This window comes from Jaminaea rosea (genome assembly GCF_003144245.1).
Source record: "Jaminaea rosea strain MCA 5214 unplaced genomic scaffold BDZ90scaffold_9, whole genome shotgun sequence".
Taxonomy (NCBI): Eukaryota; Fungi; Basidiomycota; class Exobasidiomycetes; order Microstromatales; genus Jaminaea; species Jaminaea rosea.
Window position 1 is genome coordinate 471020 of NW_020289983.1, and position 25984 is coordinate 497003.

The 25984-nt window shown below is 58.7% G+C and overlaps 8 protein-coding genes across 8 annotated transcripts; 2 read left to right on the top strand and 6 right to left on the bottom strand.

Annotated features, from left to right (window-relative positions):
• Positions 1-378: 378 nt before the first annotated feature.
• Positions 379-3198, top strand: BDZ90DRAFT_261122 (hypothetical protein; the record flags this gene model as incomplete). The annotated part of the gene is made up of 1 exon (XM_025508340.1): positions 379-3198. The coding sequence occupies one exon, from the start codon at positions 379-381 to the stop codon at positions 3196-3198; it is 2820 nt and encodes a 939-aa protein (XP_025361480.1).
• On the bottom strand, positions 3139-6017 carry BDZ90DRAFT_232964 (hypothetical protein). Its single transcript, XM_025506458.1, has one exon. The coding sequence runs from the start codon at positions 5973-5975 to the stop codon at positions 3432-3434; it is 2544 nt and encodes an 847-aa protein (XP_025361481.1). The 5' UTR covers positions 5976-6017; the 3' UTR covers positions 3139-3431.
• Positions 6018-6272: 255 nt separating this feature from the next.
• On the bottom strand, positions 6273-7640 carry BDZ90DRAFT_232965 (putative CPC2 protein). The gene is made up of 3 exons (XM_025506459.1): positions 7249-7640; positions 7020-7161; positions 6273-6796 (listed from the first exon to the last, which is right to left on the bottom strand). The coding sequence occupies exons 1-3, from the start codon at positions 7632-7634 to the stop codon at positions 6380-6382; spliced, it is 945 nt and encodes a 314-aa protein (XP_025361482.1). The 5' UTR covers positions 7635-7640; the 3' UTR covers positions 6273-6379.
• Positions 7641-10905: 3265 nt separating this feature from the next.
• BDZ90DRAFT_261125 (hypothetical protein) lies at positions 10906-12918 on the bottom strand (the record flags this gene model as incomplete). Its single annotated transcript, XM_025508341.1, has 3 exons — positions 10906-11335; positions 11411-11946; positions 12037-12918. The coding sequence occupies 3 exons, from the start codon at positions 12916-12918 to the stop codon at positions 10906-10908; spliced, it is 1848 nt and encodes a 615-aa protein (XP_025361483.1).
• A 2931-nt stretch (positions 12919-15849) lies between these two features.
• Positions 15850-17631, bottom strand: BDZ90DRAFT_193913 (hypothetical protein). Its single transcript, XM_025503893.1, has 4 exons — positions 17325-17631; positions 17161-17250; positions 16172-17083; positions 15850-16110 (listed from the first exon to the last, which is right to left on the bottom strand). The coding sequence occupies exons 1-4, from the start codon at positions 17440-17442 to the stop codon at positions 16055-16057; spliced, it is 1176 nt and encodes a 391-aa protein (XP_025361484.1). The 5' UTR covers positions 17443-17631; the 3' UTR covers positions 15850-16054.
• Positions 17632-17970: 339 nt separating this feature from the next.
• Positions 17971-21848, bottom strand: BDZ90DRAFT_193931 (hypothetical protein). Its single transcript, XM_025503894.1, has one exon. The coding sequence runs from the start codon at positions 21797-21799 to the stop codon at positions 18170-18172; it is 3630 nt and encodes a 1209-aa protein (XP_025361485.1). The 5' UTR covers positions 21800-21848; the 3' UTR covers positions 17971-18169.
• A 173-nt stretch (positions 21849-22021) lies between these two features.
• BDZ90DRAFT_241400 (hypothetical protein) lies at positions 22022-23391 on the top strand. The gene is made up of 5 exons (XM_025507394.1): positions 22022-22420; positions 22497-22764; positions 22798-22974; positions 23049-23196; positions 23261-23391. Exons 1-5 carry the CDS (start codon positions 22037-22039, stop codon positions 23289-23291), a joined length of 1008 nt encoding a protein of 335 aa, XP_025361486.1. The 5' UTR covers positions 22022-22036; the 3' UTR covers positions 23292-23391.
• Positions 23392-23609: 218 nt separating this feature from the next.
• BDZ90DRAFT_213315 (hypothetical protein) lies at positions 23610-24494 on the bottom strand (the record flags this gene model as incomplete). Its single annotated transcript, XM_025504165.1, has 1 exon — positions 23610-24494. A coding segment is annotated over one exon (885 nt), but the record flags the coding sequence as incomplete, so codon positions are not given.
• Positions 24495-25984: the final 1490 nt, after the last annotated feature.

Here is a 25984-nt window from a genome sequence, read left to right on the forward strand (position 1 = left end):
TGCTCCTGACACGCTTTAGCTCGAGAGGAGACCTAGGAGGCGAAATCTAAATCAACGCCATTCACAAGGTGAACTTGGAGCAGCAGCGACACTTCTCGATGTCGATCAATTGAACATCAATTGACTGACAAATGATGGACATTTGGGTCTTGCGTTAACTATCTGCGCTCCTTGCGAAGAAGCGTCGCCTCTAGAGAAAATCGCCTGGCTCGAGCGCATGTTTTTTCCTGGCGCGTCCCGCGTCGGTTTAGGGGCTCAATCTTCCTCAGGGGCAGCGGCCCGTTCAAGCAACTTGAACATCTCTGTTCCACTAAGGGGAAGAGCGGTTTGACTTGGTTACCATCGCTGTCATCACCTCTGCTCTGGCTATCGACGAGGATGTCGCTGCCTAACCCTCCCCCTCCTCTGTCCACCCCTTCGCGCCCTCGGCCGCGACATCGGTCTAGCAAAGGCGCCGAAGGCGGCAGCTTCGACGCAAATGCTTCCCTTGACTCACAGAATCCAGCCTTGGCGGGTTTGTCCCTCTCTGGCTTCACACCTGGTGGGCCTGTACCCGCAGGCTACTCGTACCTAGACAAGGCTGCCCCTCTACTGAGGACTTCAACTCGCAGCGGCGGCCGCAGTCAAGAGGAAAGAGCCAGCAAGAAGAAGGCGCCCCGCCCAGCGACACGCTTTGTCCCTCCACGACCAAGTTCACCAGTCTCGCCTCATGACAGAGCCATCCCTAACTCCGTGTCTGCCTCTTCTTCATTCTCCTCTCCTCCTCGACCGGTACCCGCCCTCGCGGCGCTCAACGCCTCTCTGTCATCTCTGGCCTCCCTGCCCTCCGACCCACGCCACTGGTCACCAGCGCACGTAAGCCTCTATCTCTCGCATGTCCTGTCACTCGCTCCTCGCCCCGTCATTGAGGACGTGAGTCGCTTCGTTCGCTCAGAGCAGATGGGCGGTCCCGGCTTCCTGCGGCTAAGGGACGGGCAGCTCGAGCAACGCGGCATGAATCCGCGATGGCGCCGCTTATTGTGCGAAGCCAGCGCGCGACTACGAAGGGATGCTCTGAGGAGGAGGATTTGGAGCCATGGCCATGCCGCCAAGGAGGAAGAACCACACATGGACGACCTGCTACAGTCTGTTCCCGATGCAGGCGAGCTCACCCCAGGTCAACAGCGCCTTATGACCGCGACGCTCAAACGTATTCGGGACCGCAAGGCCGTTCGAGGTCTCATTGAGGCTCTCGAGTCGCCGCCCAAGGGAACCGATCTAGAGCTGCCAGCGATGGACACGCCGACAAAGAAGATCAGAGACGCGTTCCACAGCCGTGACACTGGTAGCCTGGGCAAAGGATCGCCGCAGATCGAGGCGCCCTTTGGTCAGGGGTACGTCCTCCGTCAGGCTCGCAGCTTCTCTTCGCAGGACAACTTGGCGCAGCTTGCCAGAGAGGAAGCCAAGGTGGCTCGTCCTCCCAAGTCGACGCGCAAATGGCAAGTCGAGCCAGAAGAGGGCAAAGAGCAACACGCGCGATTCGAAAGCATTCCCTCATCGGTGTCTCTGCCCGCTTGGGCCCCCTCCCACAGCCACACCATGTCCGCCTCCTCTTCGTCGTCCTCGTCCATCTCGACAGTATCCAGTACTGCAGCTGCAGAGGGATATGAGTCGGACTTTAGCAGCGAGGTAACCACCGATAGTGAGATTGGTGCGGCGGAGGAGTATGAGGGTCAGCAGCAGCAGGAGCACGACTGGCTGGCGATTGTGCCTTTCGACGAGCATGATCTCAAGGCTATACTGGAGGAGGATGACGAGCAGGTAGACAGCACACAGACGTACGAGCCAGCCATCGAGGGAGATGATGCGAAGGAAATTCTCGAGTCTCAGCCCGAACCGGCTGTGCTCATCGCTGTCCCTAGCTATGCGGACCTTGAGCCCACCTCGACGAACGACTCCGTCCTAGGGGCGACCCCCACGCCTACCAACCGTCGTCTCGTCAGCGACGCCGCCAACGCAAGTTCGGTCATCGATCCACATGAAGTCCAAAGAGACGTCTTTGGTCAAGCTGATGAAGAGCCCCAGGACAGCCTCTTCGACGAGGCCACAGTGCGACCACGCGCTCAACCTGTTGGCGAGATCGAGGACGAAGGACAGTTCGACACCATCCGCCTCGATGATGTGCAGAAAGCGCGCCGCGAAGCTAGCAATGCCAGCAGCAGTAGCAGCAGCGAAGGCGAAGGGCAAGGCTGGCATAGCGCGAGGAGGAGCTTGCAATTGAGCGAGATATTCGCTGAGCCTGCGAAGGAAGCGATGGCTGAGGAGGCGATGGCCGAGGAGGTAGAAAAAGAATATGTCGAGGCTGCACCTGCTCTCGTAGATGATGTCAGTCCCAAGGTGGTCATCGAGGACGCCGCACCTCCCCCCTACTCTCCTGATGTGGCTATGGCCAAGGAAGACGACTCTTCCTCTCTCGAAAGCACCGCGCAAGAGATGCACGGACTTCAGACCCTCAATCTCGTCGCAGAACCAGCAGGTCACGAGGAGCAAGATGTCTCCTTTACCGCTGCGGGCGTGTTGGACGAGCTCATCGAAGAGATTGCCCAGCCTTTGCAGAAGCACAGGGAGGAGCAGCTAGAAGAGACTGACGAGTCGAGCAAGCTGCAAGGCACGGACATTCTTGCTCCTACTGAAGGCGAAAACAGCATGGAAAGCTCCTGCGAGAACAGCACCATCTTGCACCTCATCCACACTCGTGACGCATCTGCCGCTTCGTCCACGCTCGAGGACTTGACGGCCATACCTACCACTGCGCCACCTGCGCTCAACGTGGAAGAGAACGCCAGTCAAGACGACGCCTGTGGGAAATTCGTCGAGGTTGCGGACGACTCGTACCCCTCTCAGCGCGACGAAAACCACTCTATCTACTACGGGGACGCCTCGTCCCTCATGCTCCTCTCCACCCTCCTCCCCGAGCGAAGCGAAGATGAGCTCCTCGTAACTGAGCATCGTCGTATCCTCTCATCTGCTTCTAAGGCCGGCCAGGAAGAAGGTAGTGAAGAGACCACTCCTTCTTCTTCGCCGCCTGCGAGACACTTTGCCTACTGGTCATCCTGGAGGGACATGCTAGCTAGGACGCCCCCTTACCTTGTGGGACTAGCTGCGGGCGCGGCCTTTGTTGTGGTGAGCGAAGTGATACTCGCTGCTAGGAGACGATGAAATGAGCGTTGAGCTGTGCTCCGCTGCCGCTACTCTGGTTTTCTCTAGATCCTTTCGACGTCGTCGCTTTGACCTACGGACTTTGACGATACGCTCCGACCTTGACGATCTGATGAACAGTTTACGACCTGTCATGACCTTCACGAAGTTTACGATCTATGTACCTATTCAATCTGATGATATTGCCAGCCCACTGCTGCTTGTCCCTCTATCTCAAATCAAGAACGCCCTCATTAGGCCGCTCCGCCCCTCCTCGTACTCCTCCTCGTCGCCACACCCGTAGGAGTCGACGTTGCGCTCGCTGCCGCTGCAGTCGTACGCTTCTTCTGCGGAGACGTCTTCGGCGTCGAAGAAGTTGGCGCTGCGGTCGTCTGCACGCTTCTTTGCCTCGTAGTCCTCTTTGCCGTTTCACGCTGGCCACTTCGAGTACGGGTACGTCGCCTCGTCGCAGGCTGATCATCTGTGGTCGTCTCGTCTCCTTCGTCTTCCTCCTGTTCATCTTCTTCATCCTCCTCCTCCTCCTGCTCGTAGAGCGGGTCACGCGCCGAATTGTCCCCACTTGTCGTGGTGGTGGTAGTCGTCCAAGTGTCATGGCTGTCCTTCCCTTCCGCTGCAGCGTCAGAGATGGCGGACAGGACCGACTGAGAGCGTGTCATCCGACGCGTGGTCGGTGGAGCGTAGGTGGCATCGTCTTCGTTGTCATCGTCGTTATCGGAGGTGGTAGACGAGGCTTGAGGTGATGCATCAGCGCCACGCCGCCTGCGAGTGGTTGTGGTGCGACGGGCAGGAGTGGCCGAGCCTCCCCTACGAGCAGCGCCACGCTTTGTAGCCTTCGCCTGGGGCTGCGTCTCCTGCTCCTCGGCCTCTTCATGCTGCTGCACACCCATGGCCTCATCCTGCTGCCCAGCTGTGACGTCCTCATCATCAAAGAAAGACCCGGGCATCCTCTCCTGCATTGTCCTTCCCTTTTGGGCTGCCCGTTGCGGTGCCTTCTCCGGCTCGGCTGCTTCTTGACGCTGCTTCTTGTGCGGCCCAGCACGCGCCCCTCCGACTCGAGATCGGGCTGGGGTAGCCACGGCTGGCGAGGCGGACGCTGCGGGAGCTGCGGCGGCGGCTTGACGCTGTCCTCTACCTCGCGGTTGGCTGTCCGTCGTAGCGGCAGCAGGCTTGGCAACGTAGCGTCTCTTCGGTACCTCAAATGCGGAGCCGGCAGGAGGGGGAGTCATCGTCCTGTCCATGGATATGTCAGCCGACCCAACACCAGCATCGCCCGTTGCGGCCAGACTGGTGCTCGAGACCCCGCGCTTCTGCGGCAGGAGCGAGGACAGAAGGTTGCTTCCGCTATCGTCCGCTGCAGCAGCAGGATTGCTCTGCTGAGCGGCAAGCTGAGCCGCAAGGCGGGCGTAGGGTCCTGCTTTTGAGGAGGAGCTAAAGGAACTGGAGGTCTGGCGCGGTCCGTCGTTCGTGAAGGGCAAGGCTGCCGCTTGCGGTCGTGGAGACGGGGATGCATACCCTCGAGTCGCGAGAGGCGGGCGTGACTGTGGTCGTGGGGAGCCGGTGAATGAGGAGGAAGGGCCGATGGTGCCTGCCAGGGGAGACTGAGATGCCAGAGCCAGAGTGCGCGATGCTGAGCGTGGTAGGGTGACAAGCGGAGAGGATGGCGCAATCACCGGCTTGTTGAGAGCAGACCCGGGACAAGAGGGGTCACGGCTGCCTGTCATCATGCTGCTGTCTCCCGTAGAGTCAAGCTGCATGCCTGGGCGAGTCCCATCCGGAGTGTTTGCGTAGTCGTCCTCTTCATCTTCCAGCTCGAGCCTGAGTGTAGCAGGCAAGCTCTGTCTTGCCAGCCTCAGCATCTCTCTACGCTGCTTCACCGCCTTGATAGTCCCTGCATCTTCCTCGCCGCCTTCGCCGCCCAGCCCGTTTTCCTCGGCAGCTCGGTCCAGACGCAATGCTTCCACGATGCGACCAGCGTTGAGGAGACGCAGCAGGAGGGCATCGACTGCCCGACGTTGCGCAGCCACTGAAGAGGAGGCTGATCCGCTGGCGGTGGTGGGCACCAGAGCAAAGCTGCGCAGCTCGTCCACCTCTGCGGGCGAGAGGGGCAACCTCACAAGCTCAGCGAGCAACTTTGGCCTGCGCTTGCCAAACAACCACGGCCAAAGCGCCTTTGACCCCGCCGTACTACTCCTCGCAAATTGCATCGCTTCTCCTAAGCCCTCTACAATGGCTTTGCCGACCAGAACAGCCCTTCCTGCCTCTTCGCCCTGCACGAGCGGCCGAGCAACAATGAGGTGCTGCACCACGAACCTGGCTAGCTTCGCGTCTTCACTTGGGTCGAGGCGTGTGAGGATCAGCTCCGAATAGGGAGCGGCATTTTCTGCACTGAGCCAGGGCATGGCACGGGCATAGTGCCCATGGTCGAAGGCGTGATACGCCTCGACACTTCTGCGCCAGAAGTCTGGGATTAGGCGGTTGGTGCAGAAGGTATCGACCAGTGAAGGATGGGTGGCCACGTCGATTATGAGGTAGAGAAGGAGTCCATTACGCCTCAACGTATCGAACTGAGGCGCTTCTTCGATCGAGGAGACTAAAGAGGTCAGATCGGAGGAAGGGTAGGTCGCGCTCACGCCAGCGGAGGTGAGGAGGGAGGAGATGATCGAGGGGGAGCGCAATGGTGTGGGCTTGCGGATCAAAGTCGGGGTGAAGTAGGACAATGTATCGCTGTCGTCGACGAGGAGCGGGTCGTCTGCTCCTGCTGGCTGATGCGACGCCATCACGAGAGAGAAAGTAGGCGCGCAGCAGGTAGATGGTCGTTTGTAAAGACGCGAAAAAGCCCTCGATTCCATCGATGTTGGCTCCAGGTGTCGGACTGGCGGCAAGCTCACTTTTGGACCACGCGAGCGACCGCGACGGCGCAAGGCCGGCCGCATGATGCTCGTCGAGACGAAGGATGAAGGACGCTCACACACACACACGCCTTTCGCCCACGGCATACACCCAGAAAGATCAGACGCAAGAGGGAGAGGCAGCATAGCATGCCTATTTTATACGAAACTCCCGCACGCGGCAGGCCGGCAAACCACCACCTTCCGTGTTCTACATGAGGAGGACCGAGTAACGAGATGGGAGAGAGGGGGAAAAAGAGGAGGAGGAGCAGCAGCAGGCCTTGCGCCCACGCTTATGCGACGGTGAAGACGCGGACGAGCGAGTCGGCGTAACCAGCAAAGAGGGTAGAGCCGTCGTGGCTCCAGGACATGCTGAGGCACTCCGGGTCGGGCGAGTCCTTGCCGACACCGCTGAACTGCGGGCGGATCTCGTCGACGATGCTCTTGCTCTCGAGGTCGAAGATCTTGATGCTCGACGCAGTGGCAGCGCACAGCCAGTAGCGGTTAGGCGAGAAGGTGAGGGCGTTGATCGAGTCTCCGGCCTCGAGGCTGTACAGGTGCTTGCCGTCGCTGAGCTCCCAGAGCATGATGACACCGTCACGGCCACCGGAACCGGCGAGGGATCCGTCGGGCGAGATGGCGAGGGTCGAGAGGTAGCCGGTGTGGCCCATGTGGGTAGTCTGGAGCTTGAAGGTCGAGAGATTCCAGACCTGGTACGCGGCAGCACAAGGACGAGGCGATGGTCAGCGCCTGGTCCTACGAGATCATGGGCTTTGCCTCTTCTCCTCCTTCTCTCTCGTTGCTCAGAGATCTCGGTGGATGTCTTTTCCTCGAAGCCCTCGTAGGGACTCCTCTAAAGTAGCAAATATTGAATATATCATCTTTGCGTCCTCCGCCGCTCATCCCTCCTTCACTCTTCCAAACGCTACTCACCTTGACGGTCTTGTCCCACGAGCAAGAGACAACCTGGGGGTTGGCAGGGTTGGGGCTGAAGCGAACGCACGAGATCCACTCGCTGTGGTTGTCTTCCTGGCCGATGGTGTACTTGCACTCGCCGAGGGTGTTCCAGAGCTTGCTGTAAAGCGCAGAGGGGAGGGAAAGGAGCCAAGATCAGCAATCTAGTCGCAGGCATTTTGGCATCCGTCGCTGGTCGCACACTCACATCTGACGGTCACGGCCGGACGAGGTGATCTGACGGTTGTCAGCGCTGAACGAGCAGCTCAGCACATCACCGGTGTGGCCAACAAAACGGCGGGTGGTGGAGCCGGTGTTGAGGTCCCAGAGACGGAGCTCCTTGTCCCAGCTGGACGAGAGAGCGAACTGGCCGTCGCTCGAGAGGGTGACGTCCGAGACGAAGTGAGAGTGCCCCTTGAGGATCCTCTTCGGGTAGCCCATCTGCTCCTCGTTGCGGGAGAGAGACCAGACGATGAGCGTCTTGTCACGCGAGGCAGTGACGAGGAGGTCCGGGTTCTCAGCAGAGGTGGCGATAGCCGTGACCCATCCCTTGTGGCCGGAGAGGGAGCCGCGGTAGACGAGAGACTCAGACATGATTGGTGATGAGTAAGAGGTGGGTGGTGATGGTACTGAAGAGGAGAAGTCGAGAGCGGGACGAGGGAAGAAGTCGCTCGCTCCCTGGCCCGCACGCTGCGAAAATCAGCCCGCGGCAGGGACGATGCTGCGCGCGATCCGCTCATCCAGTTGTACCACGTGGGAAGCTCAGACAGTACGAATAAGCGAGGAATACTCGATCGCGAGCCAAGAAGCCCGACAGAATAAGAAATTCTCGAGTGGATTGTCAAATGAACCTGGAAATATCAGAGCCACTAGTAGGCGAGCGCAAGTCTCGTCTCGCCTGTCAGAATACTCGACAGCCACCAGTAGTCATCGTCTCCAAAGCCCGACTTGTCTTCTTGGCATGCGGCTGGTCTCCCTCCTCCTCAGTCGCTGCCCTCTTCGTGGGCCGCGTGCTTCCGCAAGCTTGGCCCTGCCCATCTTCAGTACCCGTCAGCGCATTTGTTTGTTTCATGTGGGCATGACTGCGCGTCGCAGCCGTCTGAAATCTGTGCTTTGCCTGCGTCTTGATCGTTGCACGGTAGGCCGTCATTTCACGAACGAGGGCAATGTGCTCCGGCAAGCGGTATTTGGGGTCGAGCAGATTGCCCCTGAGCATCTCCAGAATCATCCAGCGACGCCTACTGACATCCTTGCGTAGCAGGCTCAATGGCATCTCAGGCGCAGTCACGATGCGTGTCACCTTCTTCTGGTTGTTGACCCACTCATTGTAGACGGCCTCGAGCCTCGGTATCTCCCTGAAGTTCTTACGCGCAAGTGTGTTCTCAGCTGATCACTCGAAGTGTCTGGACATAGCATCAGTCTGTCGGTACCTACGTATCGAGGACCGACCTCATCACGTCTCGCGCTTCCTCCGCAGTCACAATGATCAGCGATCCATCTGGCCGCTTTTCCGGTCGCACGATGCGGAGAAGCAATTGTCGCACAGCCTTGGGCATGGCGTTGACCATGCAACTATCGCCACAGGTGGGACAAGCGTTGATACGGGTCCCCCACGAGTGAGTCCCGCCTTGCAGATTATAGGAGCACTAGCGCATCAGCAACCACGAGCCAGTGGGCGAGGCATCGTCAGCTTCTTCGAGCTGCCCATCGCCCACAGCAGGACAGAAGACTGACCCGGATGCAGTAGCTGAACAGCCCACTATGACCAGCTGCAGCATCGCGAGGTCCGTGATGAGCGCCAGAAGCCATTGATGCTTCGTAAACATCCAGACCGTGCGTTGAGTGCAAGAGGGCCAAAATTGCGCAGCTTTTGAGGTCTGCTCTGAGGCCTTTGACAGGGAAAAAGCGCTTCAAGATGCAGTCCGTCATGATCAGAAGGTTCGCGTGGAAGCGATTCTGGCGCCACGAGTCCGGAAAGGAGAAATTTGAATAAGTGGTACTCTTTCGCCAGCTTGAGTCTTGCTCGTCCCAAGTGGCATTGATCACGCCGTGGAGATACTACGTAAGTACCGTACCGCAAGCCGCGGTGAGGCGATAGGTCAGGTCCGGCAAGAAACAGCTTGGCAGATGCAATGAGGCTCACCGTCTTCGGCCCGGCAACGCGAGGATCAGCCCATGCTGTCACTTGGGACCAGCTCAGGCCAGCAACGCCTTTAATCCCCTGAAGCGGAGCTAGCGGCCAGGCATACTCCGGCGCCCTCGGCAAGCGCTCCCTGTAGTGTACATTTCGCTCCAGCCTTCCCACTTCCGTCCCGGTCGAGCAGGGCTCCAAGTATGCAGGCAACAAGTAAGGCCCGCGAAGCCTTGATTGAAAGCAGGACGTCCACTGTGTACTGAACGTCGCCCCACAGAGGGACACACCCCAGCCTTGGAGATTGGCGAGGTGATCGTAGAGGTCAAATGCTCGCTCGAGGCAGCGGCGAACCTCATCGAGCCCATCATCCGAAGCTATAGCCAAATGTTCTGCGATCGGATGTGGGGGACATTGGTAAAGCGCGATGCCAATGTTCTTTTTGCCGTAATCGATGACGTCGTGAATTGGCCAGAAGGGACTCTGGCCGGAATAAAGAATGTCGGGCTGCTCTGCAGCCGCCTTGAAGAGAAAATTGTGGCAGCTCATGTCGATGACTCTCATCAGGTAAAGACGCCCTGCATCGTCCCGTAGAATCTGGTTCAGTCCTTCGCGGTCGCCCCATCGTCGATGGTCGTTCAGACTCAGATCTCGGTGACGGCCACCTGTCTCGTAGAACAGCATCTCGATTGCGCTTGAGCCGGGCTTCTCATCATGGCCAGGTTCGCGGCCTCGTGGCTGAGTCGCGAGTCTGTGATTTTGCCAAACTTGCGTGTGCCACCTGAGGGAGCCGCCCAAGGCGAAGCAGGCCGCGAGCCAGAAGTTGCAGTCTTCTGTTCGGCTGGTGAGGAAATCAACCCAAGTTGCATCTTTGAGGCCGAGCTCTTTCATTAGGGCCGAAATGTAGGTGTCTACTGCGTAAGCTTGACGCTTTCCTGGGAGGACGTGTGGGGAAGCAAAGGTCACATTCACGCCAAGAAGTTATACTGTACTTAACGGAAGCTCTGCGCCCTTACTCTCAAAGAATGCTTGCACGCAAGCATCATTGTCCGAGACGGACCAGAAAGGAGCTCGCGCTGGCCTTCTAATGGAGTCCAGGCGGAGCTTGCGAATACGTACGAGCTCGGCTTTGTGGTGAAGAAAGATCATTCGCCTGATGTGCGGCTGAGCAAAGATCACGCTACCTGCGCTGTTTAGCTCAGGCGTGCTCATGCTTGTGGCCTCGATGTCGTCTCTGGCGAGCTTCGGTGAGGGATGCGGCGTAGACTTTGGTCTGGCCTACTCTAGTCCGCGATTTGAGGATGTGATTGAGAACGAGGATGAAGGAGTGTGGACGAACAGAGGACGTCTCTGCTCCAATGTGATATACATCCGCTAAACACTTGAGGAGATTGCGCACAGTCAACCATGAAAAGCCACTCTCGCACCCCAGCTCGCTCATTGTGAGCTTTCGGCCATACGAAGCGCAGGCACATTGCGAAAGTACGCCCTTGGTGTCGTCATGACAACGAGTCTCGAAGCTTCATCAGTCCAATCAGCATACTGTAGTCGTCCCATGATCACTTACACTTACTTTGGAGGATTCATCTAGGGCTGCACGTACGCATCAATCAGTCGAAAGAAAGTGGATGACGTCTTCTATTCGAGCATTGAGAGGTATGATCAAACGTCTCACTCAAGCCGTAATCATTTACGAGCTCTGTCTTGCCTGCTCAGCAAGAATATATCTTGAGCTCAACTCTTGACCTTCTTTGCCGCCGCTGCTTCGCGTCCATCCTCTGGCGCCAGTCTCTTCCCTCCTTCAGCACTGGTGGCCGCTGCTTTGTCTTCCTCCTTGCCCTGACTATCTCCGATGATCTGCTCAACTTCGTTGTTCTCCACAGCAGTATCGGCAGTCAGCGCTCGACTATCCTCGCATGGCCTCTTCCTCTCTTCTACGAGTCTGAGGTACGCCTTGACCTCCGCCCTCAGCTTGATGTACTTTGGCTTGCGGAAGCGCACGTCCATGAGGTTGCCGCGCATCATCTCGAGCATCATCCACCTCTCGCAGCTGACATCTTGCCTGATCTTGTCTAGAGAAAGCTGAGGGGCGCTCGTGATGCGCTTGATCTTCTTCTGATCAGCTACCCACGCGTGGTAGACCGCCTCGAGCCTTGGTATCTCGCTGTGGGTAATGAGACGATTAGGATGATGGTGAGGCACTGGCTCTTCCTGGTACGATTTCCGTCCGCCATCTCACGTTTGCAAGACCGACTCCATCGTCGAGAACGCCTCCTTGGCCGTGATCATGATTGGCGAACCGTCCTTGCTGCGCTCAGGCTCCACAATACGTAGGAGGAGCTGACGAACTGCATCAGGCATTGCGTTGACGAGGCAGTGTTGGTGGCATGTCGGACAGAGATCATAATTCCCTTCTCCATAGTGATAGCGTCCTTGGCGAAGGTTATAGATGCAATTGACGCAGAAGGTGAACAGTCCACTATGACCGATCTCAGGGTTGCGCGCTCCTTTGCTGGTCCCATCGACGAGGCAGGCCTCGTAGGCGTCGGATGCGTGAGAAGAGCGAAGCAACTCGAGCAACTTTGCATCGACGATTTCTCTGACAGGAAAGAAGCGCCTCAGAATGCACTCTGCAACGACAAGCATATCTGAGTGGTAGCGCGAAACGCCGTCCACAGTATTCAACTTGGCGTCCCATACGCGGCCAAAGCCTTTCTGTCTGCGGGCCCTTGATGCCTCTTCGGTCCAGCTCGCCTCTTTGACGTCGTGGAGAAACTGCACGGGGAAAGGGAAGAACGGCGAAGGAGGCGATGCAGGGTTTGCTTAGGTCGCAGAAGAGACAGTAGGCCTGTGACTGACACTCACGAATCGAGGTCCAGGTACACGTGGATCCTTGTACGCCGTGATCTGACTCCAGGGCAGGCCGGCAACTCCACCCTTGCCTTCGAATGGTGCAATCGGCCACGCATCTGGTGGCGGATTGGGCAAGCGTTCCTCCCACTGGACCGAACGCGCTAAGCGTCCAATGCGAGTGTCCGCAGCTGCCGGATCCAAGTAGGCACCGACGATGACTGGTTTGCTGTTCGAGGAGCGAAACGAAATTGTCCAGTCGTCCTGCAGTCCTTGGCCGTCCATTGAGACCCCTGCGTCTTCCAGAGTGATCAATAGTCCAAAGAGATCCCTCGCGCGCTCAAGGCAGCGGCGTACCTCGTCTCTCCCCAAATGCGGATTGAGGCGAGGGGAGAGAGCGTAGGGCGGGCAACGTGCGATGACGACGCCGACTTGTTTACCTTCATTATAGGTCAAGACGTCGTGAATAGGAAAGAATGGACTGTTGCTTGAGTAAAGAAGCTGCGGAGCACGCGCAGCAGCTTCGAAGAGGAAAGGTTGCCGCTTCTGGTCCAACAAGCACATGACGAGGAATCTTTGAGAGCTATCGGAGAGCAGTAGGCTGAGGCCGTCCGATTCGCTCCACTCCGCATTCCATGCACTGTGAAGATAGTGAGTCCAGCCAGCGGCTCCGTAGTATAGCATCTCGGCAGCGTTAGAATGAGGCGCTTCGTACGCAAGTTGCGCACCGGCATAAGGTCGGGGTACTGCCTCGAGCATGTATTCGCGCCCACCAGCCGTTGCCCACTTCCTGGAGCCGCCGAGCGTAGACGTTGCTGACAGCCAGAAGTTCACATCTTCGGCCCGGCTAGCAAGATAGTCGATATACGTAGCCAGATCGAGGCCTAGCGCTCGCATGAAGGGAAGCACATTGGTGCTTTGTTTCAGCGCGTCAAGTCTCTCTGTCCAAAAGGGTCAATGCATCGGCTGGTCAGACCTCAAATGGGTAGCCATATAGAAACAGCTCTCCCTCACTTTGAAAGTAGGTGAGGGGGCCGATGGTATACATTGAGGGAGGGAGGCCAACCCAGAAGGCCGGGGACAGCTTTTTGTCGATTGGTTCTAGCCAGCGGTGGACGGACTTGCTAGGTCAGGAAATGCAGAATCGAGCAACATACTGTACTGTAGCATGCCTCACCTAGCTTGCTCTGACGGCAGCGCTCGAGTTCTGCTCGATGCTGAGCGAAAATGCAGTCCCGCAGATGAGGCAGGGAGAAGACGACGCTCGCCACGCTGGAGGGCTCGAGCGACGCCATGGTCGCTGCTCCAATGGTGCCTCTGCTCTGCTTTGCGGCAATGACGTGGGCTCAAGAGAAGTCTGTTGCGCTCTCGATGGAATTTGAGGATGATGGAGATGATGATGGGAGAGACGGAAGGAATGACGCGTAGCATGCGCTCTCGCTCGCGCAAGGACGCGGCTCGGAAGAGGGCAATCAGCTTTTGGCGGCCCGTCATGGCCCAAGCGGATCTGCTATCTGGAGCATCAGCTTAGAGACGGTATGAGCAGGTCTCATTTTTTGTGACGAACCTCATCACTGGCTATTGCAACGCGTAAAGATCGGCTCGGGCGGAAGATGAGATGAGTGTGGGGGGTCAGATGCTGGATTTACTGCGTATCAATGGCATGCCCTGTGTGTCACTGCGGGGAATTCGAAGCTGCGTCGTCGATGCAGAGCCCCGGTTACTTTCTGCTTTCGTCACGTCTTCTACGGTGCATAGCCTCAGTCGCTCCCACTTCAACTTCCTCTTCGCCCCAGATACATCCTTTTCTTTCTGCTCAGCTCGGGCACGCCTACATTCGAAGCCAGACAGTAGCCACTTCATTGCTTCCTCTGCTTGTTTGATACGCCACTCCCCTGGATGCTCTGCCCTGCCCTTTTGCCGTTGGCGTTGGCATTGGTGACGTGGTCGATCTGTTCGTAGCTGCTATGGCGCTTGAGTCGCCTTGACCTTCTCCTTGCCTCTGGCTCGTAGCAGCAGCAGCATCAGATGCGTTGCAGATTGCTCTGAATTCGTCTCTCTTCTGCTTCTGAAGTCGTGTGAGGCCGTAGGCAATGAGCTCCCTGGTGCCGTTGAGATCGGACCTGTGAAAGTCGTAGTTCAAGCGCCTGCCCAAAAGATGCTCTAACATTAGCCAGCGATGCTTGCTCCCGTCACCGAGGATCCTCTCCAGTGGGACTCGAGCCGGCTGTTGTACTGTAGGCGAGGAGCGAGCCTCTGCGCCTCCGCTCATTGCTCGTAGACCGTCTGCATTCGGTCAATAGAGCTACGAGGGCACGGACGATCAGCTGTGACTCTCTCAAGAGCGCTAGGCTGCCTGTTCTTACCTCCTGCTGACGTCCTTCATGACGTCAAATGCCTCTTGCGCTGTGAGGACGTCCGAGTTGACGCCTTCGTGCTGATCAGGCTGGACCATTCGAAGCAGAAGCTTCTCCATCTCGGCCGGTATGGCGCTTATTAATGAATCTTCTTTGCAGTCAGGACAGTCACCTCTGCGCAGCAGCTTTGCCCCGTCCCTGGATGCTGGAGGAAGGCTTTGACGGCCAGCCAGAGAGCACTGCAAGTCAAGAAGCAGGCAGAGTCCATCAGAGCGAGCACAATTGCCACATCTGATGGCGCGGCAAGACTCATCGGCAAGGATGCGGTGGGCTAGAGAGCGGCACGGCACGTTGATCAGGATGGCTCATTGAAAGGTGGCCCATAGGCAGGATATCGATTGGCTGAGTTGGTCTACACTGCGGACTCGACTGGACAGTTTGATGAGAGGATGCGCTGCTGGTGCCTGCGCCGCCTACTTCTTTTTCGTTTTCTTCGTTGCCTTCCCACTGCCCTTGCTTGCCTTGGCACCTCGTTTCCCCTTGCTCTTCACAGCGGTCGTCTCTTCTTCTTCTTGCTCCTGCTCCTCTTGCGCTTCATCTTTCACGACGAGCTCGCCTTGCTCCTGCTTCTCGCCTCCGCCCTCGCCCTCGCCCTCGCCCTCGCCCTCGCCCTCGCCCTCGCCCTTCTCCTCAAGCAAAGCCATTTTCGCCCTCGCTTCGATCGCCGCAATGGCTTCTTCATCCCCGCAAGCTGCCCGCAGCTCCTCGCGCATCTCAATTTGCAGCGGCGTGAGCGCATCGCGTATTCGATTTCTTGTCCAGGTCAGGTCAGAGCGGCGATAGTCGGCGTCAAGGAATCTGCCCCTCAGATTCTCTATAAGCGACCAGCGGTGACAGCATTCATCGGCCGCAATGACGGCGTGATCCATGTCGCGCGGAGTCTCCAGCCTGATGTGCCTCTTCTGGATCTTGGGCCAAGCATCGTAGATGATTTGCATTCGTGGGATCTCGCTAAGAACAGGGACAGAAGCGGGTGCAAGGTCAGCTTCTCTGGAGGAGAGCTACTCCACCCAACCCTGCCGGGCTTCCTCACCTCTCCAGCACAACGTCCATTGTGTCGAGAGCTTCGCTTGCCGAGACAACAACGAGCTTGCCGTCCTTGTGTTTGCCTGGGCGCAAGATGCGTAGCAGAAGGTGGCGTACCGTTGCTGGCATAGCGCTGACGAGCAGAGAGCGGCAGTACTGTGGGCATCGGCCTTCAAAGATGCTCGTTGGTGGTCCAGGCCACGGTGAGCAGCCGCCTTTGCCCTTGCCCATGCACTGGGAGTGAGAGATGGGAGATGGACAAGAGGGTCAGCAGCCGCACGAGACGACACAGCCTGTTGCTCTCTCGTCTCACACTCGGGCAGAACGTGAAGAGCTGCGAGGGGCCGGGCCCGCTGACAGTGTGAAAGGAGTCAGTAGGCGCGCGCAGAGCTGACTCGTATGCGTCGGACGAATAGGTAGTCTCGAGAAGCTCGAGCTGCTTGTCCCGTGACAGCCCTCTAGCGAATAGGCAGTCAAGCGCGTACTCTGCCATCGTGATGAGGTCCTCATGAAATCGATTGACGGGCTCGACGCCGGAAGGGGATATTGGTGTCCTCCTCGCACTGGCTGCCTTGGCCTTGATCTTAGCCTTACGCTCTTCGGACTCCTGATCGGCGAAGCTGGCTTGTGTGACACCATGCAAGAACTGTGCAGAATGTGAGGAGCAACTCAGCTTTGCAGGTTACTGTGCGCCTCAGGATGCTCACTCACCGCCCTTGGACCGGGCACCCGAGGGTCGTGGTATGCTGATATCTGACTCCACGGAAGGTCACGCACAGTAGTGGAGCCGGCTGGCCAAGCATCCTTGGGCACAGGTGGCAGCTTCTCTTCCCAATGACTGAGACGTGCGAGCTTTCCAGGACAGCTGGGTGAGTGAGTAGGTTGGAGGTAGAAAGGAAGAATCCAAGGGCCATGGCCCGTCGGATGACTCGCGTCGTACGCTAGAGAGTGGTGCCAACGTTCGCCCATCTTCTGCCCATCGAGGGAAACGCCATGCTCGCGGAGCACGACGAGGTGGCTGAAGAGGTCTCGCATCTTCTCCAAGATCCTTCGCAGCTCGTCCGGCCCCTCAAGGCCGGGGCCAAGACGATGAGCAAGAGGGCATGGGGGTGTTCTCCAGATCACGGCGCCCAGCTGCGTCTGCTTGGAGTAGCAAAAAGCGTCGTGAATCGGGAAGAATGGGCTGTCATCGGCGTAAAGCAAAGTAGGGCAACGCTCGGCGGCATCAATGAGGAATTGTTGACTGGGGAGGTCGAGAAGCTCTATGGTGAAGGAGCGTCCCTGTTCGTCGCGCAGCACCATCGCCGTCGAGTGCTCCCTCGTCCTGGAGAGTCCGCTGTGACGAGAAAAGCCAGTTCGGCAGATCGAGTAGTAGAAAATCTCCATTGGGTTGGAGTCGTCGGACTCATATTGTGCGCCAGACGAGACCTTTGCCTGTGGATAGCTGGTAAAGGGGTGAGCGGCGCTCTTGGGGCGCTTGTCGAGAGACGAGTAGGCTGTGAGCCAGTAGTTGACATCGAGTGGCCGAGTCAGAAGGTAGTCGAGCCAGTTTGCTTGGCAGAGCCCTAATCTGCCGAGGATTTCGAGAATATTGGTGGTGCGTATGACCCGAATGATCTCTAAAGTCGCATAGCAAGAGCAACGACTTAGTCAGCGTTCCGACTTTTGTCGTAGAGAAAGTCTTCTTCTCGCTCACGCTGGAAATAGCCTCTTGGAGAGCTGCCGCCCCAATTGTTGTACGAGAGTCGGCTCATGACGTTGTTATCGCCGAGACGAGGTATCGCAGCTGGAGCGAGGAGGTGTAGTGAGGGGGATCAGCATCGAGGTAGACGGTTGGGTGTATGCAGCTATCAGACTCACCGATGACCTCCTCTCGTCGCTCCTTGATGAGTTGCTCATGGTAGGCGAATATCGTCCCTCGGATGTGCCGCTGGGCAAACACTACCGGGCCAGCAGTGCCCTTTGGATGCAAGACCATGAGCTGCAGAACTCTCTTTGAGGAAAGGCGAGAAAGCGCAAGAAAGGCGACCGAGGATGTGGTGGAAAGGAGAGAGAAGTTGCGCTCGCCTTTGACGTGGGTCCCCTTCCGTCACGGCCCTACACGACAGGATCCGCTCGCCATGTCCACTTTACGTCCGCCTGCGCCCTCGCACCTTGCCGCTTCGACTTCACAGCCGCAGCCCTGCCGCCTCTTCTCCATCTCTCACTCTCTCTGTTTTTCTTACCCGCCATCAACCTAGGGCGGCTTCCCATACAGCGTCCTGAACTCCCCCGATCTTCGCCTTTGACTCTCGCTCAGGATTGATTGCGACATTCGACCTGCGTCGAGAGAGGATGAGTGTCAGCGTGGCATCGTGTCAGTGAGCCTCTGCGCGAATGGGCTCACCGAGAGCACGCTATCTTTGCTGCCTCGTCACGGGAAAATGAGGCAAAGAAAGTCTTCTACGGAGGGAAAAGAAAGAAGGGGCTGCGCTCACTCCGCTGCTCGCGTCGTACGCAGGCCACTTCGCTCAAGTTCAACTATCGCTCAAATGTCGCGAGTGGGCCGCCGTTTCCTCGTGCCCGGCTATGCAGCCGAAAATACTGTACATTGCAGGGTGTTGCTTAAGCCTGAGTGAGTGGGTATCGAGCCGCCAGTGGCGATGTTGACCGGACGATACTGGTAAAAACGCAGCTTCAATGCTTGACCGAGCAGACCGGTATCATTACCTCATCTCCCTCCTCCTTCTCCTCAACTCCTCCAAGAAGTCCATGCTACCCCTACGTCGTCTCATAGCGCTTCCCTCCCCTCCGCGGTCCCCCTCGTCTTGCCCTGCTTTCCCCCTCCTCCGAGCAGAACCGGCAGACGTGGGAGTCCCACTCGCCGCAACAGCAGACTTCATCGCTTTCGCCCAAGCCGTAGCGCGTGGCGTGGTGGTGCCCGCCTCGGAGCGCACGCTCAGTGGTCGAGAACGTCGCGCTGCGCCTAGAGGAGTACGCGTTGCTGCGTCATCGTCTTCCTCGGCAGCGATGGTGGAGATGGCTGAGGGCGCAGATGGAGGCAGAGAAGATGGGCGGAGGATCTCGCTACGCGCCCGACCCGTGAGAGCACTGCGGTAGAGCCCTGCTCGGTCTTTGTCGTGGGAAGTGGAAGATGTGCTGGAGAAAGTGGGCAGGGTCGCTGGTGGGTCTGCTTCTTCGCCATCGTCTTCCTGCGGGCGGAAGCGGCGCGCCGATGATGAAGAGCTTGAGGATGAGGCCGGCCGTGGAGGTTGACGAAGGCGATGAAGCGAAGACCGCGAGGATGGCGTTGGTGACTGGTTCGCAATGAGACGAGGCGACTCTGCCATACGGCTTCCGCTCCTCTGCTCCTCCACCACTCCCTCCTCACTCGGGCCCAAGCTCCTCCTGCCTGGCCTCACGACGAAAGGACTCCTCACCCCCGTCACGCGCGCAGAGTGTCTCCTCAACCTTTTCCCCACTGCTTGCCCGCCAAATCGCTCCGCAGCTCTCGCTCCCCGTCGCGCCTTTGCCTTCTCACACCAGAAAGCCATTGCCTTCCGCAACGTACTGCCCTCATAAGCCTCATCAGCACGTCGTCGATCCAGGGCAAGGGGAAGAGCCTCCTTCCACTTGCGCAGCGCAGCAATCTTGAGTCTCATGCCATGGAAATGAAGCGCAGGAATAGGCTTGGTGCGCTCCACCCACTTGCCCAGTGCCTGGCCCATCACCCTCCGCTGGCGTAGCTGCAGGACGGCCATCTCGTTCTCCCTCAAGCTTGAGTCGCGCCAAGCATCCTCCCATCGCTCTAATGCGCCACGCAACAGCCCCACTTCGCGATCGCGCACAGCCTCTTCCCCTCTCTCGCGCACGAGACGATGTTTTCTGTATCGGCGAGCCCACTCATGCAGGACACGACGGGCGGATTCGTGGCGCTTCACGTCGAGGGAGCTTTGCGCCAGGGAGTTTAGTTCGGCGACCCGTCGGGCTTGGGTGACCCACTTGCGGAGGGCGAGAGAGGCGAGGCGTTCGTCTCGGACTTCTGCAACTTGGAGTACAAGGGCACGACGCTCGATCACCGCAGCTGTCCATCGGCTCAGCGCCGCCCGTGTGCGTCCTTCGTCCAGACGTGACTGGACTTGTGAGACGCGCAAGCGGTCCAGAGCTTGTTGTGCTGAGCGTTGGCGCCAGGTGGCCAGCACGCGGGCGATGAGGCGGTTGTCGTGTTGCACTTCGAGCCTCTGTCGCTTGACATTGCGCAGACGGGAGCGGAGAGTGTCGAAGGCGGTGCGCTGCTGGAACCAGTCGCGAGCTGCGAGGGCGCGCTCTGTGTTGAGAGTGTGGCTTTGGGTTGCTTTGCGCCACTGGGCGAAGAAGGCGAGGCGTGTGCGCTGATGCAAGTGGGACGTGGCGAGACTCGAGTCCTCTTTGTGGGAGCTGAGGGCGCGAAGCCAGCGAGTGAAGTACGCAGAGACCGTGAACGCGTTGCGTCTGGCTACGAGAGCTTGGCTGCGCTGCGGCAGGACGACGGTAACATCTTGTAGCCTTGACCGCCAAGCTTGCAAGGCCGCCATCTGTTGCCTGCCTTCTCTGACCCTTGACCAGAGCGAGAGACGGCTGGAAAGCTTCCAGTGTTGAACCGCCTGAGCAGCAAGTCCGGCATCTTGGCCCTGTCGGAAGGCAATGGCTTTTGCTTCTCGTTGTCGCACCGAGGATCTTGCCCGCTTCCACTGCCCCAACGCCGCCCTCAATGTCGCCCTTGCCTGCTGCCTCTCGGCCTGCGCCATTCTCCTCTTCTTCATCGACGCCTCAGCTACCGCTTGCAGCCAGCTGCCCAGCGCCCTTCTCTGCACACATAGTCGCTCATAGGCGCGGCTTGTTCCCTCGAGGGACGTGCGCTTCCTCCAAAGCTCCCAAATCTCTCGCAGCCTTTCACCGTCTCTTTCTGGCGGGTGCGCCTCATTCCACTGTCGCAGCAACCCACCGAGCTGCTCGCTGACCCCTTGTTTGATCCGCCAAAGGTAGAAGGCGCCGCCCAGCAAGTGTCCATTGCGGAAATTTGCGCTTCGTCGATCGGCGAGAGCTTCTCGCCAGGCACCCCAGGCTTGACGCGTCTCCCGTTGCTCCTTTCCCTCCTTGACGACTACGTAGCACTCCTTCAAGCCAATCTTGCGCTCCTCCCACCTCTTCTCTCTCCTATCCGCAACGCGGCGGCGCCATGCTCGCCATGGAGTGAGGAGCAAGCGTACCTCGTCCGCTCGCAGTGCCATCTGACAATGTGCATCGTTCGGGTCGACCGACAGCGATTTCCACTGGTGCCACGCGCGCCCGACCACCAAATTGTCCCTCGCCATCCCTACACGCTGCATGCGGGCACGACGCTCCTCGGCCTGTCCTGCCCACCAACCCAGACTCACTGCGAGGAGACGACGCTCGAAATGTTGCTGCGCCAGACGATTCGAGCGCGACCAAGCGACCTCCTCGCCTTCTTCTGCGCGTCGTTGCGCGGCTGCGCGTAGAGGCTCGCGATTCGAGAGGACGGCGCTCATACGTCGTTGTGCGAGGGTTTGCGTCGCCCGATCCTGATCGGAGGATGACGGCGACTCGGCCGATGGTGAGTCGAGGAGCAAGGCGACACTGCCGTTGATGCGAGGACGCGAAGGGGTGCGGGCGTCCAGGGCTAGCTGGCTGGCTTGTTGCGTGAGGACGTCTAGGCGTGCGCGGAGTGCTGAGGCTGCTTGCTGCGAGGAGTTACGTGGCGTTGAAGGACCTGACGCCCAGGTCTCCTTTTCCTCTTGCTCGTCGCTGCTCTGATCCGCATCGCTCCCCTCGCTCTGACTCTCCTCCTGCGTCCACTGTCCAGTGATCGTGGCTGCGTCGCTGCCAGCTGGTCCCACCGTATCTGCGTCGCTTTCCATTGTCGTCTCGCTATCCATTGCTGCAGTGTTGTCTCCCCCTCTCATATCCATCCCCAAAGAAAGTCGAACCGCGTCCCATCGCTCGCTCCAGTCCCTGCCCTGTACGCGCACGAGGCTCAGCAGCAGATCCCAGCGATGCGCGTCCCTCTCCTCGTCTTGCGGGCGTAGAGCCTCGTAGGCACGCTTGAGCGAGGCAAAAGAGCCATCACCGAGCGCCAAGCTTGATATGAGCTCATCGAAGAAGTGAATATCTTCGGCATCGAGTGCAGAAAAGGTCGATGTGATGGAGCGGGCTGACGACGAGCCACCCGAAGTGGTAGATAGAGCTGGGCCGTGCGAAGTGGCTAGATGGGCTACTTCCGAAAGGTCTGATTCCGTATCGCTGGTGTGAAAGCTGTCTGATTCAGTGATAACGTCGCGATAGCCATTGTAGGCCATCGATGGCGGGGGTAGGCCACGAGATGATGGTGAGGTTGAGGACGACGAGATTTACGCGTTGCGTCGACTCGGGACTCGAGTGTTGGACGCACTCCCGCTCCCGCTGCGAGGTGAGACGCCAAGATTGAACCACGTGGTCGAACGAGCAGCGGCCGCACAAGCCAGCACCGGCGTCGACGTCGAGGGAGCTGCATTCAATCTTCGCTCCCACTCCATCACCACCTCTGCGCCCATACGATGCTCGCCATGAGATCAACGGCCGCGCTTGCGGCGCTGTTTGCCACAACGGCGACGCTCCTCTCATCATTCGTCAGTGCTGAGCCCCCCTCTGCCTTGCTGGCCTCAGCCTCGCGCAACCCTTCTGGCATCGCCCACTTGGATTCGGCTGCCTTCAACTCCATCGTCAACGAAGCGGCCGCAACGCGCGACTACTCGATGTCCATCCTCCTCACCGCTCTGAATGCTCCGGGCATCGACTGTGTGCCCTGCAAGGCCTTCCAGCCTCACTACGAAGGAGTAGCCGCTGCGTGGAAGAAGAACGGCAAGGGGTGGAAGGAGGGGAAAGCCGGGCATTACTTTGCGGAAGTCAACTTTGTAGATGGCAGAGAGGTGTTCCAGCAGGTGCCCACGAGCGGCTGGCATGACCCTACATTAGCATATTGACTGACGTCCTCTCGTCGCTCCTCCTCACACGCAGCTACAAATCCAACACGCCCCGATGCTCCTCTTCCTCCCCCCACACGGCCCTGCCAACAAGGGCATCTCCTACGACTTCAATGCGCACGGCTTCGACGCGCCTGGAGTATCGTCTCACATCTCACAGCTCATCGGAAAGCCCATCGGATACAAGAAGCCCTTCCCATGGCGCACGGCCATCATCTTCTCCCTCACCGCAATGGTGGCCACCTCGGCTGTGCTGTACGTCGTAGCGAAGGTGCAGGCACAACTGGAGGCATCGAGCGGTGGTCAGAAAAGCCTCAACTGGCGCTCGGCCGTAGGATGGGTACTGCAGCTCGTGTGCTTGGCCACGATCACCATCATGTGCGCTGGGTACATGTGGAACAACATCCGTGGCGCACCTTACATGAGCATGGGGTCCAATGGCAAGGTCGAATACTTTGCGGGAGGCTTCCAAAATCAATTGGGCGTCGAGACGCAGATTGTTGCATCCATCTGTAAGTTCGCGCATGAGACTGCGGTAGCAGTGGAAGGATGCGCTGACATCGATGTCTGCTCTTGCGACTGGCAGACGGTATCCTCGCCTTCTCCCTAATTGCCCTCACCGTTCTTGTACCAACGCAGCGCGACCCGGTCAAGCAGAGGGCGGGAGTCTACGTATGGAGCGTCATCTTCCTGGGCGGAGTCAGTGTACTCTTTGCCGTGTTCAGGATCAAGAAGTGAGTGTTCGAGATTCGCGACAAGAAAGAGCCTCGCACTGATTCAAGTGTCCCTCCCCGCCAGCCCTTCGTACCCGTTGCGACTTTTCCTCTGAGCGATGAGCGGGGCCCGCCAATACATTGGCCGAATTATTCTGCACCTCCGCCATGCTCCTCAGACTCACGCTGCAATAGAGAAGTCAAATTAAGCAAGCCTTTGATTGTCGAACTAGATGCCAGAAAACACGCCTCACCCTCTACTTCTTCCCACCAGGCCTCTTTGGCCTCGCGAATCCCTTCTCTCCCACCACCCCTGCACCACTACCTCCCGCCTTCTTCTCTGTCTCTCCTCCTGCCACTTGCCCTCCTCCAGCCGTGTTCACACTCATGGAGAGTTCCTCCTCCATCCCCTTACGCGCCTCATCCCTCGACCCAGGCCTCTGCCCAAAGCAGGCCGTCCCCACGCGTACATTACCACTACCTGCCGCAATGGCTACCTCGAAGTCGGCTGTCATGCCCATACTGAGCTCCAGACCGCCGGTGGTATCGTCGCTTGAGGAGAGGAGGGAGGAATAATTGTCATCGTCCCCCTCCTTCTCCTCTTGACCAGAGGGCAGAGACGGCGGATCGGCGCGCAGAGCCCTTACCAATACCTCCCTGGCATCATCGAGCGCCTTGAAGTCCGGATTGGCCTCAAGCGCCTCCTGGCGACTGAGCGTCTTCCCATCACTCCCCGCCGCCTTGGAATTAGCGGCCGACCCAATAGTCATGAGTCCCGCCAGCCTCAAGTTAGGGCACTCCGTTATGATGTGCCTGGCCAATTTCTCCAGCTCGTCCCCCTCTCGAGAAACACCGCTCTTTGCCTCTTCGCCACTTGTGTTGACTTGGATCAACACACGCAAACGACCAAGTCCGCACTCCTTTCGCTCCTTTATCCTCGCCCCTCCCTCGGCAGTGAGGGCCTTCTCCAACCCACTAGCCGCTTTCGCAGAGTCCAACGTCTCCACACACCACAAGTTGGGCACAGCGGCAAGCAACTTGGCTTTATTGCTCTGCAGGCCCCCGACGAAGTGCCACTTGACCTCACGGGGTAGAACGCGAGCCTTATCGCATAGCTCTTGGACGTAGTTCTCTCCAAAGTGGGTTTGCGAGGTAAGACGAAGAGCGGCCATGATTGATGAGGGTGGGTGAAGTTTGGAGATGGCCACGAGCCGGGCGGATTTGCCGGAGGAAGAACAAGCTTGGGCGACCCTATTCTGCATATCGCTGATTCGCCTTGAGACCTCTTCTTCTTGTGAGGGGGAGGGACGAGGGTAGGGACCGTAGGACGCTCCTCCCCCTGCTGAACCACTGCCCGCACCACCGGCAGCGGAGGCGCCGCTGGAGCCAATGGAGAGGGAGGCGCGCTCGATCTCGAGCCCAGAGAGGTCTGCAGCCTTGTCTTGGACCTCTTCGATCAGCTTGGCACGCAGAGTCGTCGTGATGCTTGCAGAGGGCGAGGGTGCCCCGCTGTAAAGGAAGGCAACTTTGCGCGCGTTCACCTCGACAGGGTAGCGGTACACCACAAGGGACAGCTCGCCTTCCTCTTTTTGCTCCACCTCCGCTTTTACAGCCTCCTCCAGATCCCCGGGCGGGACAAAGCGTGGTGGTGCTCCCGTAGATGCTAGGCTGACCGAGCGGGTAGCAACTTCGATGCGCAAGGGCACGAAGTTGTGCTCTGACGAGCCGGAGATGCGCGACGCGAGACCAGAGAGGGCCGCTTCTGATTCGGAGCTCCAGGCCAGGGGACGGTTGGCTGATGAGGAGGAATAAGGTTGCGAAGCGCCTGGGCTCGACGCTGAGGTGTCTGCTGTACCTGGTACAGCCAGAGGCGTGGACGACGATGCGCTAGCGGATGGTGAAGCCGACCTTGCTGCGGTTGTAGTGGCGCTCGCCTTGTCGGCCGTCACGGCGGTAGCAGCAGCAGCGGGCTTACTGCTCAGAGTAGGCTTCTGCTGACTAGCCTCACTCTCGGACTGCGCATTCGTCTTCTCCTCTTCCGTGACCTCCGCCTCAGGCTCTTTCTTCGGCTCGCTGACCTCAATTTTCGCGGCCTCTTGAGCATTGTCGTCGGTCAGCTGTCGCTTAGCCGTCTCAGGTGATGGGACGAGGGGCTTTGATAGCTCTTTCTCGGCCTCTTCTGTCGGGACGTCGCTGTTGACTGCTACTGGCGCTGGCGTTGGCGGTTCCTCGGGCGCCTTGCTCTCATCTGCGGCTTGCTCGCTGGCTTCGGCGGGCAGGTCCGTCTTGGAGGTTGCTGAGGCAGGAGGAGCGGTCGGGCTGGCGGACTCTTCTGCTGGAGGCTGAGCGCTGGTGGACTCCTCTTCCGCGGCTGCTTTCTGACCCGCAAGAATGTCTGCCGACTCCGCAGCGGGAATGCCGTTGGCCGAAGGAGCGATGGATGCCGATGCGTCTCCTTCACCCGCAGCAGAAGGCGCCGCCGTATCTGCTACAGCTGCGAGGGGTGCTGCAGAAGTCGTGGCAGCCTGGTTCACCTCCTCCAAGGTCTTCTGCTCCTTGTCATTCGAATTAGCTCCTGCTGGTGTGGCACCCGCCTGTCCACCCACAGGCTTCGCCCCGAAAGTCCTCCTCGCCCCACCAACACTCATTCCCGCAGCGTCTGCCGCGGTCATCCCATCTCTCCTCTTCTCTTGCGGATTCTGATAGTCATGCTTCCTCGCATTCCTCAACTTCTGAGGGAAAGTGAAATCTCTCGGACCTGCTACGTAGACGGTCTCGAGGAAACGGTGCTCGTCTAGCCCGGAAAGGA

What these genes read in the sequence shown, in the direction of transcription:
- BDZ90DRAFT_232964 (XM_025506458.1), bottom strand. Translation starts at nt 5,975, where the DNA reads ATGGCGTCGCATCAGCCAGCAGGAGCAGACGACCCGCTCCTCGTCGAC.
- BDZ90DRAFT_232965 (XM_025506459.1), bottom strand. Translation starts at nt 7,634, where the DNA reads ATGTCTGAGTCTCTCGTCTACCGCGGCTCCCTCTCCGGCCACAAGGGA. An exon ending in TCCGGCCGTGACCGTCAGAT is followed by an intron (nt 7,162 to 7,248) that starts GTGAGTGTGCGA and finishes TGCGCTTTACAG; the next exon opens with CAAGCTCTGGAACACCCTCG. An exon ending in CGTGGGACAAGACCGTCAAG is followed by an intron (nt 6,797 to 7,019) that starts GTGAGTAGCGTT and finishes GCCGCGTACCAG; the next exon opens with GTCTGGAATCTCTCGACCTT.
- BDZ90DRAFT_193913 (XM_025503893.1), bottom strand. Translation starts at nt 17,442, where the DNA reads ATGGTCTTGCATCCAAAGGGCACTGCTGGCCCGGTAGTGTTTGCCCAG. An exon ending in GCGACGAGAGGAGGTCATCG is followed by an intron (nt 17,251 to 17,324) that starts GTGAGTCTGATA and finishes TCCTCGCTCCAG; the next exon opens with CTGCGATACCTCGTCTCGGC. An exon ending in GCCCGGTCCAAGGGCGGTGA is followed by an intron (nt 16,111 to 16,171) that starts GTGAGCATCCTG and finishes CATTCTGCACAG; the next exon opens with TTCTTGCATGGTGTCACACA.
- BDZ90DRAFT_193931 (XM_025503894.1), bottom strand. Translation starts at nt 21,799, where the DNA reads ATGGCCTACAATGGCTATCGCGACGTTATCACTGAATCAGACAGCTTT.
- BDZ90DRAFT_241400 (XM_025507394.1), top strand. Translation starts at nt 22,037, where the DNA reads ATGCTCGCCATGAGATCAACGGCCGCGCTTGCGGCGCTGTTTGCCACA. An exon ending in GCAGAGAGGTGTTCCAGCAG is followed by an intron (nt 22,421 to 22,496) that starts GTGCCCACGAGC and finishes CCTCACACGCAG; the next exon opens with CTACAAATCCAACACGCCCC. An exon ending in ACTGGAGGCATCGAGCGGTG is followed by an intron (nt 22,765 to 22,797) that starts GTCAGAAAAGCC and finishes GCTCGGCCGTAG; the next exon opens with GATGGGTACTGCAGCTCGTG.